The sequence below is a fragment of the Tupaia chinensis genome, unplaced genomic scaffold (genome assembly GCF_000334495.1).
Source record: "Tupaia chinensis unplaced genomic scaffold, TupChi_1.0 Scaffold000362_1, whole genome shotgun sequence".
Taxonomy (NCBI): Eukaryota; Metazoa; Chordata; class Mammalia; order Scandentia; family Tupaiidae; genus Tupaia; species Tupaia belangeri.
Window position 1 is genome coordinate 1,471,268 of NW_006159859.1, and position 20,111 is coordinate 1,491,378.

The following is a 20,111-nucleotide window of genomic DNA, read 5'->3' on the forward strand; positions in this document are numbered from 1 at the left end:
AAAAAATGCCTTGTGGGGAATGTAAGAAATTTCTTTTTTTTTTTTTTTTTTTGAGGGGAGAGGTTTTTCGCTGTAGGGCGCGTGCGCTCACCAGACAGACAGAGAGAGACATAGAGACAGAAAGCGAGAAATCACTCCCCAGGGGGGATGGTCACGCCGCAATCCCTTCTCCTCCATTCTCCTCTCGGGATCTTGGACACGTACACACACACGCCCGGCGTGAGTTTTAAGCCACCGGGTCCGGGACGCGAACCGCAGTCGACTACGTGGGAGTCCAGCGACATAGCCATTACGCTAACTGCTGGTTCCCATGAATTGCTTTTTATAAATACAGTAAGTAGAAGCAGCCTGACTCTGAGACTGGAAGTTATGAGTTATTATATCCAATGTAATATTTCATAATATCATACATTGGAACATTCACAATATATGAGTACTTTTCTAAACAAGAGGCAAGAACAAAATGAATTCTAAAGTATACTCATCTACCTTCTTCAGAAAAGACCAAATAATGATGAGGTTAGCCTTGGGGGTGAAAATTTCAAGATACATCAAAATAGCACATTTTACCCAATGCAATTATTTTCTGCATCTTTCTTAGGTAATATGTGATTCTTTTTTTTAAATTTTTATTTTTTTATTCTTTTTTTTATTTTAATTATTTTATTATTATTTTCCAATTTGTTACAGGGCACATGCACATGTTTCTTGCGTGCTTACTACATTGTCACACACTATATTGAACTCTTTCTTTCTAAAAAATTAACATATATTATCTCATGGAGTCCCCTCAATTCACGTGGCACTATTAAAACTACTGTTGCCACTCTCCACAGTCTGATGAAAGGCCATTTTTCTACTTTCCTTGTTCTCAGTCATGTTTGGTTTCTCTTTCACTTGTAACTCATTATCAATTTAAAGCTGAACTCTCAAAGCTAACACAACTTGTAACTAGTGTTCCCCCAGCCTGCAAGGACAATGTAAAATATAAAGTAGATATTTGACATGAAAAGGCTAGTTTTCCTCAGAGTTTGACCATAAATTGTCACTATTCATGAACTTCAATAGACTATTTTTCTTCCTTTCTGTTTTGTTCCTATGTCTGACCCTGATGAATGGGAATAAAACCCAGGAAACTGGGCTGGCCTACTGAATCCAAACGAGAAGGTGCATAGGATACCAGCCTTTAAAATGTACATTTGGTTTGACTTAGTAATTTCACTGACTTTTAAAACATTTTCCTAGGAATGTAGTCAAAGATGCAAACCCTGATGTATCACTTACAATGACATATCCAGTATTATTTACGATACACTTAGAAACAAACTAAAGGACCAGAACTAGAAAGGTAAATAAATTGTAATGATTAGTAAGATAGATTACTATGTAGCCACTAAAATATACATTTATATGAAAGTACTTCAAAAAGTTTGTAAGAAAAAAAAGACATTGAAGAATAAATGTATTTCACTGCAAAAACATTTTGAAATCCACATATAACATTTTCATGAACTTTTTAAAGATTTCTTGTATGTTTTTAAAACATTTTTAATGATATAGTAAAATACTAAAGCAATCTTGCCAAATAGAAAACACTATGTACCAAGTTATACCATAGTCTTAAAAACACAAAAGATTAAAAAAAAAAAAAAAAGACAATTTACTTAGGGACCAGTAGGTTCAAGTCCCAGACCAAGCAACTTGAAAATCATGCTAGGCACATGTGTGTGAGTGTCCAAATCCCAAGAGGAGAATGGAGGAAAAAGGATTACTGAGTGGCCATCCCCCCCAGAAGATCATTTCTCACTTTCTCTCTCTTTTTTTGCCTCTCTCCAGCAAGCACACATGTCCTGTGGCAAAAACCTTAAGTATATATGTAGGACAATTTATAAAATTCGTATATTTTATATGTATATAACAATCCAGGGCAATATCTTCTTTTTGTGCTTAATTTTGAATGTATAGTTTACATAATATCTTAAATGTACAGCTTTTTGCTGTTATCATTTTAAAGTATATTTATTTCATTTGTGATGATAAAGTGAGAGAAGTACCCGCAATAGAGTCTTGTTACACCCTGATCCCCTTTCCACACCCTCTAGCTCACCAGGATCTTAGGTGAGGCACATGCACTCTACATGTTTTCGAGCTGCAGGGTAAAACTCACAGTCAGCCACGAGGCCTCCAGAACCGCAGTGTGGTTTGCTACTGACTGCACCACCAGACTAAGCCACACATGTATTTTTTTAAAAGCAAAAAGAGTAGCTATAATGAGGTTTTGATTCAAGAAACACTTATCAGGAGCCTAGTATGCAATTAAATGAAGTTGAACAAATATTTATTTAATAAGTATATACATGACTCTAGGTACAATGAAGATTATGACATGGTCCCCGTTGTTGGTGAGTTCACAGTTTAGTAGGAAGAAACAAGTCAAGCCAGCTTATTCCACCAAGAGAGCACAAGGCACAGGAGAGGTGAAAACTTGGAGTGGCCACTTCTGACTGGGAAAGTCAGAGGGGGGTAAAGAGACAGGAGAATATCCCTGATGAATAAACAGCATCTACAAATGCTCGTTGCCATTCTCTGGGAAGAAAAGGAAAAGAAAGTAGAAACCAATGAAAATAGAGAAGGTAGAGGCTGTAATCATGAGGACTCACAAAGCATTAAGGGCAGACTCCAGAGCCGCCCTGCCAGGTAAGGCAGTCACAAGCCACACGTGCCGGTTAACACAGAAATGTGCCAGTTCAAGTAAAGACGTACTGTAAGTATAAAACACCATGCCAGATATTGAAGACTAAGTATTAGAAATGCAAAGCACGACATTAATCTTTTTATATTGATTACATATATAAATGATAATACTTCCTATAAATTAAGTATTTATTATAATGAATTACACTTGCTTATTTTTGTTTCTTGTAATGTGGTTATTAAAAAGTTTACATTTTATATGTAAACTTTATTTATTGTGGGACAGCACTATTTTAAAGGATAGATTAAGAGCACAATACTAGAAAGAGGAAAATTAGTCACAAGGATTTTAAAGAACCAAGGTAAGATGTGATGAGGCATTAAATCAGACAAGTACAAATAGGGATAGAGAGGAGGAGTTAGAATTGTGAATGAGACTGGGTTGACAAAAAATAGATCAGTCTAAGAAGAAATGAGTTGCTGGGGGTCAGCAGTGGCACAGTGGTTAAGGCAGCTAGATTCCCATAACCAACTGCGTGATTCAAGTCCCAGATGTGGTGGCTTCAAAAACACACAGAGTGCATATGCATGTGTGCCCAGGATCCCGAGAGGAGAGTGGCAGAAAACAGACTGGGACTGTGGCATGGCATCCCCCCGGGAGGTGCCTTCTCACTTTCCCTATCCCCCTCTCCATCTCTCTCTGGCAAGCACACAAACCCGACAGTAAAATTTTAAAACAAAAGGAAAAAAAAGCAAGCAAGCAAGATAAAAAGAGAAAAAGAAATGGTAAATGTCTAGAATACCTTACTTTTTTGACCTGATCACTTTATGAACAGTAATCTTGGGCAAAATAAAGAATACAAAAGGAAAACCAGATCTGGGGGTAAAGATTCAGTTGTTGGGGGCTAGCAGATGGCATAGTGGTTACGTCGTCGGACTCTCACATGGCTAACCATGGTTTGAGTCCCCTATGCCACGGCTTGAAACTCATGTCAGGTGCATGCATGCCCAAGATCCTGGGAGGAGAATGGAGGAGAAGGGATTACGGCATGGCCATCCCCCCCTGGGGTGTGATTTCTCACTTTCCTTCTCACTGACTCTCTCACTCCAGCAAGTGCACACCCCCTGAAGCAAAAACCTCTCAAAAAAAAAAAAAAGATTCATTTCTTCAACTATTTATTTACTGACCATCTGTGTACTGTAATAACTATCTACTAGTTACTATTTGTTAGGAGCTAGGTATCAAGCAATTATGGAGCAAATGAAGCCCCCGCCCTCCTAGAGCCTACTTACATTCAGTTGTGAACATGTAATGAGTTCAATTTAGCCATGTGTGAACTGAGATTGCTATGAGGCATCCAGGAAAAATGTCAACTAGATACTCAGTTATTTATGTGTAACATGTAAGCAAAAGGTGTGAGTGGTAGTTTGAGATTTGGGGATCATTATTTATGATGATTCCACTTAGAAATAACATGTGAAGAGCAAAACCGCAGGCAATACCAGCAACTTACAAGTCAAATGCAGTCACCAGAGAAGGAGACAGATGAAGGAGAACTGGGAGAAAATCGTTTCAAAAAAGCCAAGGAAGGAGGAAAATTTTGTGTAGTCAACAGTATCAAATGGAGTAGATTGGTTAGTAGAGACTACCAAGTGCCCAAGGGATTGTGTACTAAGAGGCTATTGTACCCAATCCATCAAGAAGGCATCTTCAGTGGATTGGTGGAACTGAAGCCAGATTACAAAGGAACGAATGGAGGTGAGGGGTATAGGCAGCACCTCGTTGAAGACTTTGGCGGGAAGGATAATGGTCACAAACAATAAAATCTCAAGAAAGAACCTAAGACAAAAGAAACTCAAATAGATCTTCAAGTGTTAGGAAAGGACCAGTAGGGAGGACTGAAGATAGAGGAAAACAAACAAACAATAAAAACAAGTAATGGAATAAGATTTTGTAGGAGGGCCAGATTCATAATGCAGTAGTGATACACTGCTCAAGAGAAATTGGATCCCACATGATAACCACGGTTTGAATCCCCAGCCTGGGCAGCTTGAAACACATCAGGCAACTGCAAGAGCCCAAAATCTTTAGGCTAGAGGACTAAAGGAAAGGGATAATGGCATGACCATACCCTATGAAAGTGCTTATCTCACTTGCTATTTCACTCTCACACACTCTTAGGTCTGCAGGCATGTGCTCTATCATGAAGAAAAGTTGGGGAAGCATTTTTAAACAGATTTCAGGGGGGTTGAAAGCAGATGGAATGAAAAGTACTGGGAGATATATTAGTCTTGGATACACAATGGAATATCTTTGCCTGATAACTTCAGGTGTCCAGAGGAATTTTGAGAGGACAAGGATGTATAGAGAGAGAAAGGGACTTGAAAAAGTTTTTGTCTGGTGACCATTCCTCCCTGTTAATTATGGGATACTTAACTAGGAGCATAACGGAGAGTGGAGATCAAGCAGAAGGCCTCAAGAGAGGGATAAAAGTTTGAAATAGTTGCATATGGGAACTAAACGGGGGGTAACAGAATGAATAAAAAGAATATCCAATACTATATACTGAGGATTCAGTTGAGATTGAGGACCATATGCTTATGCGATATGAATAGCTCCCATTGTGTGCTTTTTCTCTAGCTGTGCGGAACAGTCCATATGTGGAAATGTAATAATTAAATGGAAAAATCGATCCAAAGCCTCATATTTGCAAAAGAATTGGGAACAGAAAGATGATTCAGGAATCTGAAGGTGATGGTAGAAGAAGAGTTGAAATCCTTGACCATAGACTCTTTCCTGGGACAGTAAGTTATCAGAAAGAAGAACTTTGATAAATGTAGAAAAAATGAGAGGGTTAAGAAACTGGAATAAATCATTAAAGAGACCCAGAATTTTAATGGTGCTAAAAGATTAGAAAAAAGGGTGCTGAAAAATTACTGACCCTAGATTTCTCAACTTTACCAGTAAGGTTGCTAGTGCCAGCTCCAAGTACACACTGTAATAGATGAGCAAGTCTTCACAAATTTCATGAAGAATGCATATTATAAAAAACTATGCATGAATTTCAAACTATTTTTGCATCAAAATAAACTCATACTTTAATTTCCAAGTGGAAAATTCTACACCTGACCTCATGAAACATTGTAGTCAAAACACAGTCACAGGACTAGCAGATGACATAATGGTTAAGTTACTGGACTCTCATGTAGTCAACTGCGGTTCAAGTCCTGGACTTGGTGGTTTAAAACTCATGCCGGGCGTGTGTGCATGCGTGTCCAAAATCCCAAGAGAAAGATGTGAAGGGATTGTGGTGTGGCCATCCCCTCTGGGGGTGATTTCTCTCTTTCTATCTCTTCTGTCTCTCTGTGTGTGTCTTTTCCTGTGACTGCACACACTCTATAGCAAAAAATTTCTCAAAAAAATAAAGCAGACACAGAACAGTTTGTTCAGCATTTCAAACAGAAAAGACCCTTCCAATCCCCTTCAGCTACAACAGATCTTTTCTACAACTGCCCAGATTCCACCACTCAAGAAAGCCCACAACGGGTAATAAAACAGTCCATGTGCAGGCTGGACATGCCAAGGGCAAGTTCCCCATGATGCCCTATGTGCACCCAGGAGCTACACCCATTACTTACTGTGTTGTGTTATGCTTTCTGTTGTCTTTTGCTTATTCTCTCCTCTATGGTATGAAGACACTGTTGAAGGCCTACAGATACCCTTTGTGGGTAACAGTGATAAAACATCTTTGCTCTCTCTTTTTTTTAATGTTTATTTTATTTCTTGAGAGAGAGAACCAAGCATCCTCTCTGGGGTCTCTTCACCCCGCGATTCCCACCCCCAACCTCTAGCCAGACAGGATCGCCAGCACACACAGCCTGCCATAGTTCAGGCCAACCCAGGAGCTGACTGCATCCTCCCTGTGGCTGCAGTACACACAGCAGCACCCTACCACCTGCACCACCTTGCTTTGTGATGGCTCAGTGCATACAAATTTGGTCTCATGCACAAAACTGCTTAAAACGTCTTGTTGAAAAAGGGCCAGCCATGGTGGCACAGTGGTTACACAATGCTTCACAATGCAGAAGCCACATGGAAAGGTCCCAGGTTCTCATCCTGGGGTCACCATGTGTACACTGGGCACATGCACACATGGCCATGACCTTGGCTGGCTGAGACTGGGAGTGGATTGCAGTATGAAGATGCTGTCAGGGCCGCCTCTCTCTCCCTCATGGAAGAAGTAAATAAACATGTCATAGGACATTACCACTGTGCCACTGTCTGGCTCAGAAGGATGGCATTTTAGATAGAGATAGAATAAGGTTATATGCACCTGAGAGGTACATGCGGAAATGGGGGAGATTTTGCTCTATAAGAATAACAGGGTAGAAGGAGAGTTAGGAGTCAATTACTCCCATTTCTATGAATCTGTTCTTTTTTTAGCAATCTTCTGTGCCTCTCCACACATCTGTCAGAACAGAAACCCTTAAGAGGTATGGCCAAGGGCACTTACCAAGTTGTTCCTTGTGCTAGGACATTTGAAACATAAACTTGATAAGACGTGTTTATTTTGAAATGTGCACAAAGGGACCACTAAAGCACAACCAGTAGCTTTAGTGACCTAAATCTTTTCTATGGAGATAAACATATGTTTCTATGGGAAATAAATTTTCTATGGCCATGTTTATTTTCTTACACTATATTTCCATGACATCTGCATCAGGACCACTGAAGAGGATCCTCTAAAGTGCAGGTACTAGGGCCCCCTCCAGGCTTAGAAAAATCAGAATCTTTGATTAGAAGGCCCGGTGATCGGAACTTCAAAAAACTTCCTAGACGATCTGGATATATGCTAAAGCTTTCGCATCTTTGGCTATCCAGAAGGATATCAAAACAAACTGGTTGGCTGAGGGACAGAGGTGGGAGGAAAACTGTTTTCACTGTAAATTCTTTTCTATCTTTTGAATTCTGAATCTTTTCAAAACATAAAAGAATGTGCACCATATTTATATTCAGACTCCCCGGAACTAGGGAGAGCATCTGGCAAATGGAAGGGTGATCACAAAAATGTCTGTTTATTTGAATTGTGCAGCATAGTCACGAAAAGCATAGTTTATAATAAATTATATACTTTTTACATCGCTATTTCCTCTCCTCTGGTTTTAATATTCTAAAATGTGTGTGCATGTAAAACACCGAAAATACTTTGTTGACGGTACAATGTCAGGGATGCAATTTGGATCATAGTTTATTTTATTATTATTTTATTTATTTATTTATTATTCATACATTAAATTGCTATGCATCATTTAGATTGTGAAGAGACTTTACCCAGCATAATATACACTCAGTCCAGCCCAGTTGAGACCACCATACCCATCCTCGTCAATAGATAATAAACCTTATCTGTGTCCCACAAGTGTCTTACCTCTCCATTTCCCCCTCCCCAAAATTTTCTACACTCTTCCCCTCTCACACTCTCTTTCCTCTGTCTCGGGTGTCCATTACAATTTTTAATACTTTAATGTTCTCCAGTCACTCAGTCTCTACCATAGAGTGCAGACAGTCGATATATGTTAAATGGAGACATGTAATGTCTCTCTTTCATAGCCTGACTTGCTTCATTCAGCATCAAATCTTCCATATTCATCCACTTTCTTTCAAATTCCAGGGCCTTGTTTTCTTCATAGCTGAATAGTATTCCATGGAGTATATGTGCCACAGTTTTTCAATCCATTCATCTGTTTGTGGACATTTGGGTTGGTTTCATGACTTAGCAATCATGAATAAGGCTGCAATGAATATAGATGTGCAAGCACTTTTCCGACTGAGTGTTCTCCTGTCCTTTGAATAGATACCCAGGAATGGAATTGCTGGATCATACGGTAATTCAATTTGAAGGTCTTTGAGGAACCTCCATATCATTCTCCACAGTGGCTGGACCAATTGACATTGACACCAACAGTGTAGGAGTGTTCCCCTTTCACCACATCCCCTCCAGCACTTATCATTATTTGTCTTTTTAATCTTTGCCATTCTGACTGGGGTTAGGTGGTATCTCATTGTGGTTTTGAACTGCATCTTCCTTACAATGAGGGATGTTAAGCACTTTTTCATATGCTTTTTGGCTGTTCATATGTTTTCCTTAGAGAGTTGTTTATTCAGCTCATTTTCCCATCTTTTAATTGGATTAATCATTTTCGTCCAGGTAAGCTGCTTGAGTTCCCTGTGAATTCTGGTTATCTGTCCCTTAACTGAGGCACAGTTAAAAATTCTCTCCCATTCTGAGGGTTGTCAATTTACACTAATTACAGTGCCCTTTGCTGTGCAGAAACTCCTTAATCTGATGTAATCCCACCTGTCTATTTTAGGGATTATCGCCTGTGCTTTGGGGATCTTGCTTAAGAAGTCTTTGCCTACCCCAATGTCTCCCAGAGTTTCCCCAGTGTTTATCACCAGTAGTTTTACAATTTACGGTCTTAGGTTTAGATCTTTGATCCACTTTGAGTTGATTTTTGTTAATGGTGACAGAAAGGGGTTCAGATTCATCTTTCTGCAGGTAGATACCCAGTTTTTCCAACACTATTTGCTAAAGAGGTTTCCTTTTTCCCACTGGATTGTACCCTTTCTCAAAGATGAGTTGGCTGTATATTTTGGGGTTTATTTCTGGAGTCTCTACTCTGTTCCATTGGTCCTCATGTCTATTTTTGTGCCAATACCATTCCATTTTGATTATCACAGCTTTGTAATATATTTTGGGGTCAGGGAGTGAGATGCCACCTACTCCAGTTTTCTTGCACAGTATGGCTTTCGTAAAACGGGATCTTTTATGGTTCCAGACAAATTCTATGATTGTCTTTTCTAGTTCTGTGAAGAATGTCTCTTGGAATTTTATAGGGATTGCATTAAATATGTAGATTAATTTGGGTAGGATTGCCATTTTTATTATATTGATTCTGCCAATCCCAAAACACGGGATGTCCTTCCACTTTCTAGTATCCTTTTCAATTTCCTTTTTAAGGTTTTCATAGTTTTCCTTGTAGAGGCCTTTGACTTCCTTGGTTAGCTTTATTCCTAAGTATCTTATAGTTTTTGTGGCTATGGTAAATGGAATTACATTCTTCAGTTTTGCCTCTGTCTGCTTGTTGTTTGTATATACAAATGCTAAAAGATTTTTGTAAGTTAATTTTGTATCCTAACACTTCACTGTATGCATTTATTACTTTGAGAAATTTTTTCATGGATACTATTGGGTCTTCTATGTATACAATCATGTCATCTGCAAACAGAGATAATTTCAGCTCTTCTTTCCCCATTGGAATGCCTTTTATTTCCTTCCCTTTTCTGATAGCATTGACTAGAATTCCCAGTACTATATTAAATAGGAGCAGAGAAATGGGGCAGCCTTGTCTTGTACCTGATTTTAGTGGAAAAGCTTTCAGCTTTTCCCCATTCGGTATAATGTTAACTGTAGGTTTTTCATAAATGGCTTTTACTGTGCTGAGAAACAGTTCTTTTATGCCAATTTTACTGAGAGTCTGGACCATAAAGGCATGTTGTATTGTGTTGAATGCTTTTCCCACATTGATTGAAATGATCATATGGTTTTTATCTTTCTTTCTGTTAATATGGTGTATTATATTTATGGTTTTGTGTATGTTGAACCACCCTTGCATCCCTTGAATAGAGCCTACATGGTCATGATAAATAATCTTTTTTATATGCTGTGGAATATGGTTAGTAAGTATCTTGTTGAGAATTTTTGCATCTATAATCATCAGGTATATAAGTCTGTACTTTTCCTTTTTTGTCATAGTCTTATCCATTTGGGTAATGAGGGTAATGGAGGCTTCATAGAATGAATTTGGAAGGGTTCTTTCCTTTTAAATTTCTAGAAACAGTGTGAATAGAAGGGGGGTTACTTCTTCAAAAGCATTGTAAAATTCAGCAGTGAAGTCATCGGGGCCTGGATTTTTCTTTCTTGGGAGGTTATTTATTACTGATTCAATCTCATTGTTTGTTATTGGTCTATTCAGGCTTTCTATGTTCTCCTGAGTCAATCCTGGTAGATTATATGTGTCCAGAAATTTGTCCATCTCATCCAGGTTTTCTTCTTCATTGGCATAGAGTCGTTCATAGTATCCTCTAATGATATTTTGTATTTATTTTATCTCTGTTGTAATGTTGTCTGATTTGTTGCAGATTTGATTTATCTGGTTCCTTTCTCTCTTCTTAATTAGTCTGGCTAATTGTGTGTCAATCTTGTTTATCTTTCAAAGAACCAGCTTTTGCTTTATTTTCTGTATAGTTTTCTTATTTTCTATTTCATTTATTTCTGCTCCAATCTTTATTATTTCTTTTCTCCTGGCAGTTTTTGAAATTTTTTGTTGTTCTGTTTCCAATTTCCTGAGGGATGATATTAGGTTGTCCTTTTGCCACCTTTCCATATTTTTCTTGTGTGCACTAACTGCTATGAACTTCCCTCTTATGACTGTTTTTGCAGCATTCCATAGATTATGGAAACTTGTGTACTCATTATGATTAAAATTTCCATGAATCTTTTGATGTCTGTCTTAATCTTTAGTAGTCATGGAGTCATTCAGAAGTAGGTTATTTAGTTTCCATGTATATGTATATTTTCAAGGGTTTTTCCTGAGATTAATATCAAGTTTAATTCCATCATGGTCGGAGAAGATGCTGGATATAGATTCTATGCCTTTGAATCTGTAAAGGCTGGTTTTGTGCCCTATCATGTGATCAGTCTTTGAGAAAGTACCATGCAGGGCTGGAAAAAAAAATGTATATTTTGTGGGTTTTGGGTGGAAAGTTCTATAGATGTCTATCAAGTCCATCTGATTTATGGTATCATTGAGGTCCAGAATCTCTTTGCTTATTTTTTGTCTCATTGACCTGTCTAAAGGAGATAATGGGGTGTTGAGATCTCCAACAATTATAGTGTTACAGTCTCTCTCTCCTTTTAGATCTTGTAGTCTTTCCTTTGCATATCTGGGTGTTCCTAAGTTCAGTGTATAGATATTTATAAGTGTTATATCTTCTTGGTGAATTAGCCCTTTTATTACTATATAATGCCCTTCTTTGTCTTTTCTTATGGTTTTTATCTTGAAGTCTATTTTGTCCAAAATCAGTATAGTGACTCCTGCCCTTTTTTGGTTTCCATTTGCATGGAATATCTTTTTCCAGCCTTCACTTTTAGTCTATGTAAGTCATTATCAATGAGATGGGTTTCTTGTAGACAGCAGATGGACGGTTTCTTAGTTTTAATCCATTCAGCCAGTCTATGTCTCTTGATTAGAGAATTTAATCCATTAACATTCAATGTTATTATCAATATTTCCAGACTTGTCCCTACCACTAAGTTGACCATATTTCTGGTTGTTTTTTGTTCTCTTATTGCTATCTGTCTCTCTTTAGTTTTCTTGGTATACTACTCCTTTCATAATTTCTTGAAGAACTGGTCTGGAGTTGGTAAATTCTATCAAGTTTTCCTTATCTGAGAAAGTTTTTATTTTCTTTTCCCATATAAAGGATAATCTTGCCTGGTATAGTATTCTTCAACACTTTGAATACATTTTCCCATTCTTTCCTTGCTTGCATTGTTTCCGATGAGAGGTCCAGTGTTAACATGATGGGATAGCCTTTGTGCGTGAGTTGATGTTTCTCTCTTGCCAATCTTAATATCTTGTCTTTATCTGTCATTTTGGTCAATCTAGCTATAATGTGATGTGGAGAGGATCTTCTTTGATTGATTCTACTTGGGGTTCTTTGTATTCCTTGGGTCTGGATGTTTGAATACCTCTCTAGACTTGAAAAGTTTTCTTCTGGAATTTTGTGGAATAGATAATCAATGCTCTTATTAGTTTCTTTACCTTCTGGGATATCAATTATTTGTACATTTGGGCGTTTCATGGTATCTAGTATTTCCTGTGTATTATCCTCAGTTGTCCTGGCTGTTTTCTCAGTATTTTTGGTAATTTTTTCTAGGTGATTGGTTTTGTCTCCTACTTCCAAAATTCAATATTTTGCATGGTCTAGCCTACTTTTAATAATTTCGAGGGAGGTTTTAATTTCCTGTATTAAAGTCTTCATGTCTAATAGTTCTGATCAATTCTTTTTTATGGTGTCCAATTCTCCTTTCATATCATGAAAGGACTTCCTCATCTCTTTGAGTGCAACATCTCTTTTCTCTTGCATCTCATAAATTTTGTTACCATAAATATTCTAAATTTTTTTTCTAACATTTCGGTAATATGCTCCAAATTTTCCCTACTTGGAGACAGGTTACACTGTTCCCTTGGTGGGGATGTACTACTTGATTCTCTCATCCTTGAGGCTCTTCTTCGATTTTCAGTCATTAGATAATGTATTAATTTCTGGTCAATTTGTTGGAGAGCGATTCAGTGACTGTGAACTCGTGTGTTCCTCCCACTGTGAAATAATTCTGTGCTATTTCTCCCTTTTACTAAATCCTCAAATGTGGGAATCACAGGTGGAGTTTTACAATCGGATTTGTGAAGGGAAATTTCACTAATTTTGCAACCCTTACTGTGATGTGCAAAGAATTCTCCAAAACTCACAATGCTCAGATGGTTAGCTACTTTGCATCTAAACTTCTCTAGGCAGAGGGTAAGAGTTGAAAAGTAAAACAGAACGTACAGTGAAGAAAAAGAAGGTAGGAAATAGAAATAGAGAGGCAAAAAAAAAAAAGACTGCTAAAAGAAAAAGAGGAAAAAGGAGAAAAATCACTTTGTAAAAAATAATATTGGGATGAAAATGGAAAACCCGCAAGGCCAAAATCAGGCAAACTTGGAGGTGGTTAGCAGGTTTCTGTCCTAGGTGAGAAAAAGACAGAGGTTAAGTAGAGAAAGGTCCAAGGGGGGCAGAGAGCTATTTTTTCAAAAAGAGGGAAAAAAGAGTTAGAATGGACAGAGGAGGACAGCAAGAGGGAGCAGAGCAGCTGTCCTACCTGGCTGGTACAGGGTCTGGGGGCAGGGGAGTACTGACTCGGGGAGACTTCACAGCTGGGAAGTTGAAGCCAGAGGTGAAAATCAGGCAAATTTGGAAGTGGCTAGAAGGTTTCTGTCCTAGGTGAGAAAAAGGCCTACACAGTATTTTAAACAGGAAAAAAAAAAGTCATACTTAAGTGTCTCTTTTGTTTGTTTATGTTTAGAGGGTTTTTTGCCTTTGAATGCATACACTCACCAGAGAGAAACAGAAACAGTGAGAGGGGAAGTGAGAAATCATCCCCTAGGAAGTGAGAGACCATCCCCTATGGGGATGGCCATACCACAATCCCTGTTCCTCCATTCTCCTCCAAGGATCTTGGGCACATATGCACACATGCTCAAAGTGAGTTTCAACCCATCAGGTGCAGGACTCAAACTGTGGTCGGTCATGTGGAAGTCCAGTGATGTAACTGCTACGCCATCTGCTGGTCCCCTAAATGTCTTATTATACATATCTGTATCTACCAGACTAGAACTGTTTTTCAACTGTTAATCAAATAAACATCATGCCTTTGGCAGCGTTTATAATGATCTGAGTTTTAAGCAGCGTTAAGCAGTTAGTTAGCCTTTTTGGTAATAACTAATTACTAGTGTGTGTTATGGGGAAAAAAATTGATTTTAAAAGCCAATTGTAACTTCTGACATTTTTCCTTCTTGTTGAATTTCTGAGAATAAAAATAATTTTTGTGCCATCATTTTTTAAAAAACTGAAAATAAAACCTCAGTTCTCAAGCACTCTTAAAATTGTAAAGGAATGGTCTTTAGGAAAAGCTAATATCTGCTTTTCCTGAATTGATATCTTTTGAAGCTTTCTTTTTCCTTTTCTTTTTCTGCCATGCAGAAATGATTGTCAGGTGAGGAACTTCCAAGAAGTGAACTGACATTATAAATGCCATAGGCCAGGACAAGGGTAAAGAAAGGTCTGTCTGGAAAGCGAGCTAACTTTTTGACCAAAACATTCTCATTATACATTTCTTCTCACCCGCCCTGTTGTTTGCTGTGCACACCTTCCTAACTAAAATTTATATAGAAAACTTGGAGTAGTTCACATGCTCAGCCAAAGATATATTAGGTTGTTGAAAAAGTCATGACACATTTTTGCATAGAAAAACACAGAAAATTATGCAGCATAGTCACGAAAGGCATAGTCATGACTTTTCTGACAACCTAATACAGTATTCCACGCCTAGAGGGAATGTTGTGATTCATTTTTTTAAAAAGTGGTTTAAAAAGAAATCGAAGTGCTTTCTGTTCTGACAAATTATATTTTCTATGGCCTTGTACTTCTTAAGGAGCACAATAGCAAGCCCAGGCTTGAGTCCAAAACCTAAAAGGGTCATAAGGTGACATACATTATAAAAACATCATCACTTTGAAGCAGTCCTTTTTGCTTATGGTGCATTTTGTATTATCTTAAAGTGGATATGCAAAAAAATAGAATAAAAAACCTGGGAAAAGTTCCATGCTTGGAGACTAAGTAACTGCTTTTCTTATACAGGACTAAGTTCAATAGCTTAAAGGATCAACCTAATTGTCATGAGTCAGGTCTAATTTCAGCAAAAACAATGCTATTAAATAACTTGTTACTCAGTCTGGGTTGCCTCTGTCCATATCAGTAGCATTTTTTACTTTCTTTAATTCCACAAGTAAAAAATTGATCTGTTTCGATTGTCACTGTATAAAATGGTTTCCCAGGTTGAAGGTGAATTCAGAGGTAGTTCAAATGTATTAGTATCACAAAGTCGCACAGTCTTGCTGTTTTCCATTTTCTAACCAATGAAGATAATATTCAAGTGAAAGATGACTCACATAAAGTGAATATATAGTTCATAAGATAAAACAAGAAAATTTAACTAGTGGCTGATCAAGTCTATGTATATATGTGTGTATATATATATATATACACATACACTTAATATTTTATATATAATTGGTATGATAGGAATACACTCAGTGGGAAAACACTTGAACATCCCTGTTTACTGCAGCATTATTCACAATTGCTAAGACATGGAATCAACACAATTGTCCACAAACAGATGAATGGATTGAAAAAGTGTGGCACATGTACACTATGAAATACTACTCAGTCATAAAAAAAAAGAAAAAAAAACAGTGAGATCCTGGGATTTGATAGAAAGTGGATAAATATGCACGATTTAATGCTAAATGAACCAAGCTGGACTATGAAAGAGAGGCACTGTATGTCCCTACTTAATATATACCAAATGTCTGCACTCTACAGCAGAAACGGAAAGATTAGAAGGAATAAAAGCATGGAGAGCAACTGTGAATATTAGAGACAGTGTGGGAGGAGAGTGGGAAATGGGGAGGGCGTTGGGAGGGAGGGAATCAAGAGAAAAAGAAACACAAAACATTTAAAGGACACAAAATTGGAAAATTATTGGTTGATAATATGTATAGTAATATATTTGAATGGACTAATATATAGTGTATTCATGCTGGGAAAGTTCATTTTGGATGCTGTAAAGTTATACAGTGATTGAATTTTAAGAAAAGAAAAAGAAAAGACAACGAAAAATTGTATATACATCATTTTAAATTGCATTAACATTTTTATTTTAAGAAAAAGCCACTTTGTTTTATCATTTTGCTATTTGTTATTAAACTACATTGAAAATGTGACATATAAAGCAGAAGAGTGAAGATTACCCCTAACAGACACTTCCAAATTTAAGAATGATTTTCACAAATTTCTCAGTCTTGGAGATCAAGAAGAGGTTTGCTGTGTTTTTTGGGTTTTTGTTGTTGTTGTTGTTGTTCATTTGTCTGTTTATTAGCCACAGCTGAAATTACTATAAAAAATAAAACTGGAGAGTTCAATTTTAAAAGTCTCTTTTAAGACCTAAAATGGTAAAAGTTTTACTTAAGACTCTTTCGGTCTGCTGGTAGCTATTTATACATTGCCCTCAAAGTATTCTGCTTTTAAAAGTTTTAAGATTTCGGGAACCAGCAGTTAGCGTAATGGCTATGTCGCTGGACTCCCACGTAGTCGACCGCGGTTCGTGGCCTGGACCCGGTGGCTTAAAACTCACGCCGGGCGCGTGTGCGTGCGTGCCCAAGATCCCGAGAGGAGAATGGAGGAGAAGGGATTGCGGCGTGACCATCCCCCCTGGGGGGTAATTTCTCGCTTTCTGTCTCTATATCTCTGTCTGTCTGGCGAGCGCACGCGCCCTACAGTGAAAATCTCTCCAAAAAAAAAAAAGTTTTAAGATTTAATATATATTCATGCAGGGTGAATAGAAACACAATTAAATATTCTTGATTACAATTGAGGCTTTTCATGTCAAAGTCTAAAGGATTTGTTCCAAAGAATATAGGATATTACTATTTCCTCTTTTTCATAGATGTAATTATATTTTTCTGACTCTTTCAATCAAATCTTAATATAACTTTTCTTCTCATCTCTGCCACTTTACCTCAATGAATTTTCTTGAATTTCTTTCAGCCTCTTAATGAAAGGCCTATTATATTCATTTTTATGATGATTATAATAACCATTATCAGTATTCATTCATATGATATTATGTATTTTAGGAAAGTACTATTATTACATGAATTACTTTTATGATCTTTTTATAGCAGCATAAATGTCACAATGGATTTTTTCTTGCCTTTGAAAATCTCATGTAGAACCTTTCCCTTTGTCAACAACTAGCCAGCAAAAATTATTTCCATTCACTTAAAGCAGCGCTTTAAAAATGGCATTCCCCATCCCAGTACTATTTAATCAAACCAAAGAATTTAAGTTTATTATAAAAAGTTCCTTGCTCGTGCTATGATTTTCTATTTTAATTCATGGATTAAATCTAGGTCAAATGTTTCCACAAGAGTTCATTTATTTAGCCATACATTAAAGACTTTTCTTAAAGGAGATATTTTATATTGGGAATAATGAAACTAATAAATATGGGAGTGGGTTTGAAAGTCTTATTGAAGGAAAATCATTGTTATTCTAACAAAATCTCTGGCACCAACTTGTTGTCATTATAGCTTCTAAAAAGTGTCAGTCGGAAAGCATTAAGTTAATGCTAATAATTACAATTCAGTGATTATACCACTTGACTTGAAGTACTACAATGTAAACAGCTAAGTGATTGAAACCACAAAGTCCCTCCTCCTGGCATTCCACTGCTTCAAATGATTATTAGCCCACAAACTACGTGGCCATAATGAGTTATAATCTAGGATATATTATTCAGCATCAGCCTTACTGCACCAACTTGGGTACATGGAAACTATTAGATCTTGAACTTGTTTTTCATAATGAAATATATTAAAATCTCAGAAAAAAAAGTTCTCACCAAGCTTACTGAAAACACATATTCCAGTATGCATTATTATCATGAGACTTTGGGGGAATATGTCCAAAATCCAAAAAGATATCATGAATTGAAACCTTGTATAGATTACTTGGAAGGTGGGGGAATTAAAATTGCTGTGTGACACTGCCCTCTAGTGTTAAGTAATTGCCTTTATACTGAAGTTCATTTTCCTTTTTCAGATCAGCATTTTCATGACCCATTTGTCCAACTATGGGAATGACCGGCTGGGACTGTACACGTTTGTTAATCTGGCCAATTTTGTGCAGAGCTGGACCAACCTGCGACTTCAGACTCTGCCTCCAGTGCAGCTGGCTTACAAGTATTTTGAGCTCTTCCCTGATCAGAAAGACCCGCTCTGGCAGGTATAATTGGTTGAATAATTGGTATAAACAATTATTCTCATAATCATATCTTTTAGATCTGTGAGAAACTCTAAATCTGAAAAGCGAAAGCATCATGGAAAAAAGTCTGTGCATTTTAGAAATGTTAGTATGATAAATCTGAGAAACTACTTCTACCTGATTTGTAGTCTTAAATGAAGAGTCTTCAAAATACAGAAAATGCATTATGAAAAAAAAAAAAACTGTGTGTATTTCCAACAATTTTTACACTAAAATAAAATGGTACATTTAAATCCCACTTTCCATGAACTTTTTGACATTTCCTCATATCATTGCTATATATTGAGCCAAGTTTTCTTTTTCCTTGACCATTAGAAGTTATAAAATGCCAAAAGCTCAGTGAGAGAGTCAGTGGTTGTTTTTGCTTTGTTTTGTTTTTCTTAGTTTTGCTATAGAGTGCGTGCATTCACCGAGAAAGAGAGAGATCCCCTGGGTAGATAACCATGCCACAGTCCTTTCTCCTCCATTCTCTCCTTGAGATTTTGGAATGCACCCACAAGTTCCTGGCATAATTTTTCAAACCGCTGAAGTGTGGGATTTGAACTGTGTAGTCAGCCATGTGGGATCCAGCTGCCTTAACCTCCACACCACGTGCTGGCCATATAATGTTTTGGATCAAGAGTAGGAGATCTATTTGCAAATCGCAGTAGGCTGAAAGAATAGGAGACGGTAAACAGGTGGTGTTAGGCAGGTAGCCAGCTGGTCAGCTATGAATGTTTCTTCCCTCTCTGATGACTAAGCCATGTCAGAGGATCGCTGAGAAGTCAGACATGCCTCCTGACCTGTGAGGGACACCAACAGTGACAGAAGGTGGACAGCTTTCAAAAGTATTAGCTGGGGGGAACCAGCAGTTAGTGTAATGGCTATGTTGCTGGACTCCCACGTAGTCGACCACGGTTCGCGTCCTGGACCTGGTGGCTTAAACTCACGCCGGGCACGTGTGCGTGTGCGCCCAAGATCCCGAGAGGAGAATGGAGGAGAAGGGATTGCGGCATGACCATCCCCCTTGGGGGGTGATTTCTCGCTTTCTGTCTCTGTGTCTCTCTCTGTCTGTCTGGCGAGCTCATGCGCCCTATTGCAAAAACCTCTCCAAAAAAAAAAAAAAGTATTAGCTGGGGATGACTTTGAAGGCTGTCGCATGGGAAAAACCAGAGCCTCTCAAGAGAAAATATCACATTAATATTAATATGGCATACTCAGACTGTTGTAGGTGTAATCCACATTGTATAGACTCGAGTGCTGAAGAATTGCAGAACTACCTTGCACTTAAATTGTCCACAGCTTGATCTGTGGAAAGTAATAATATTTGCAAATAATTACATATAGGGCCTGCTCTGTGTCAGATTGGGCACTTTACGTATGTTAACTCCTTGAATCTTCACAACTACCTTTGTGATAGGTATAGTTAATATCCCCTTCATTTTACAGGTGAAGAAATAGGCACAGAGGGACCAGCAGTTAGTGTAATGGCTATGTCACTGGGCTCCCATGTAGTCGACCATGTGGCTTAAACTCACACCAGGCACGTGATCCCAAGAGGAGAATGGAGGAGAAGGGACTGTGGCATGGCCATTCCCCCTGGGGGGTGACTTCTCGTTTTCTGTTTCTCTGTCTCTCTCTGTCTTTCTGGTGAGCGCACGTGCTC

General features: G+C 37.8%; 1 protein-coding gene across 2 annotated transcripts in view; it reads left to right on the forward strand.

The window, feature by feature from the left end:
- Positions 1-20,111, forward strand: part of NDST3 (N-deacetylase and N-sulfotransferase 3) — a 142,428-nt gene that overhangs the window by 93,685 nt on the left and 28,632 nt on the right. For both annotated transcript variants that reach the window (XM_027773668.1, XM_027773667.1), the window contains exon 6: positions 18,245-18,427. In XM_027773668.1, the coding sequence (XP_027629469.1) occupies positions 18,245-18,427 (183 nt within the window). The remainder of the gene's footprint in view (positions 1-18,244; positions 18,428-20,111) is intronic.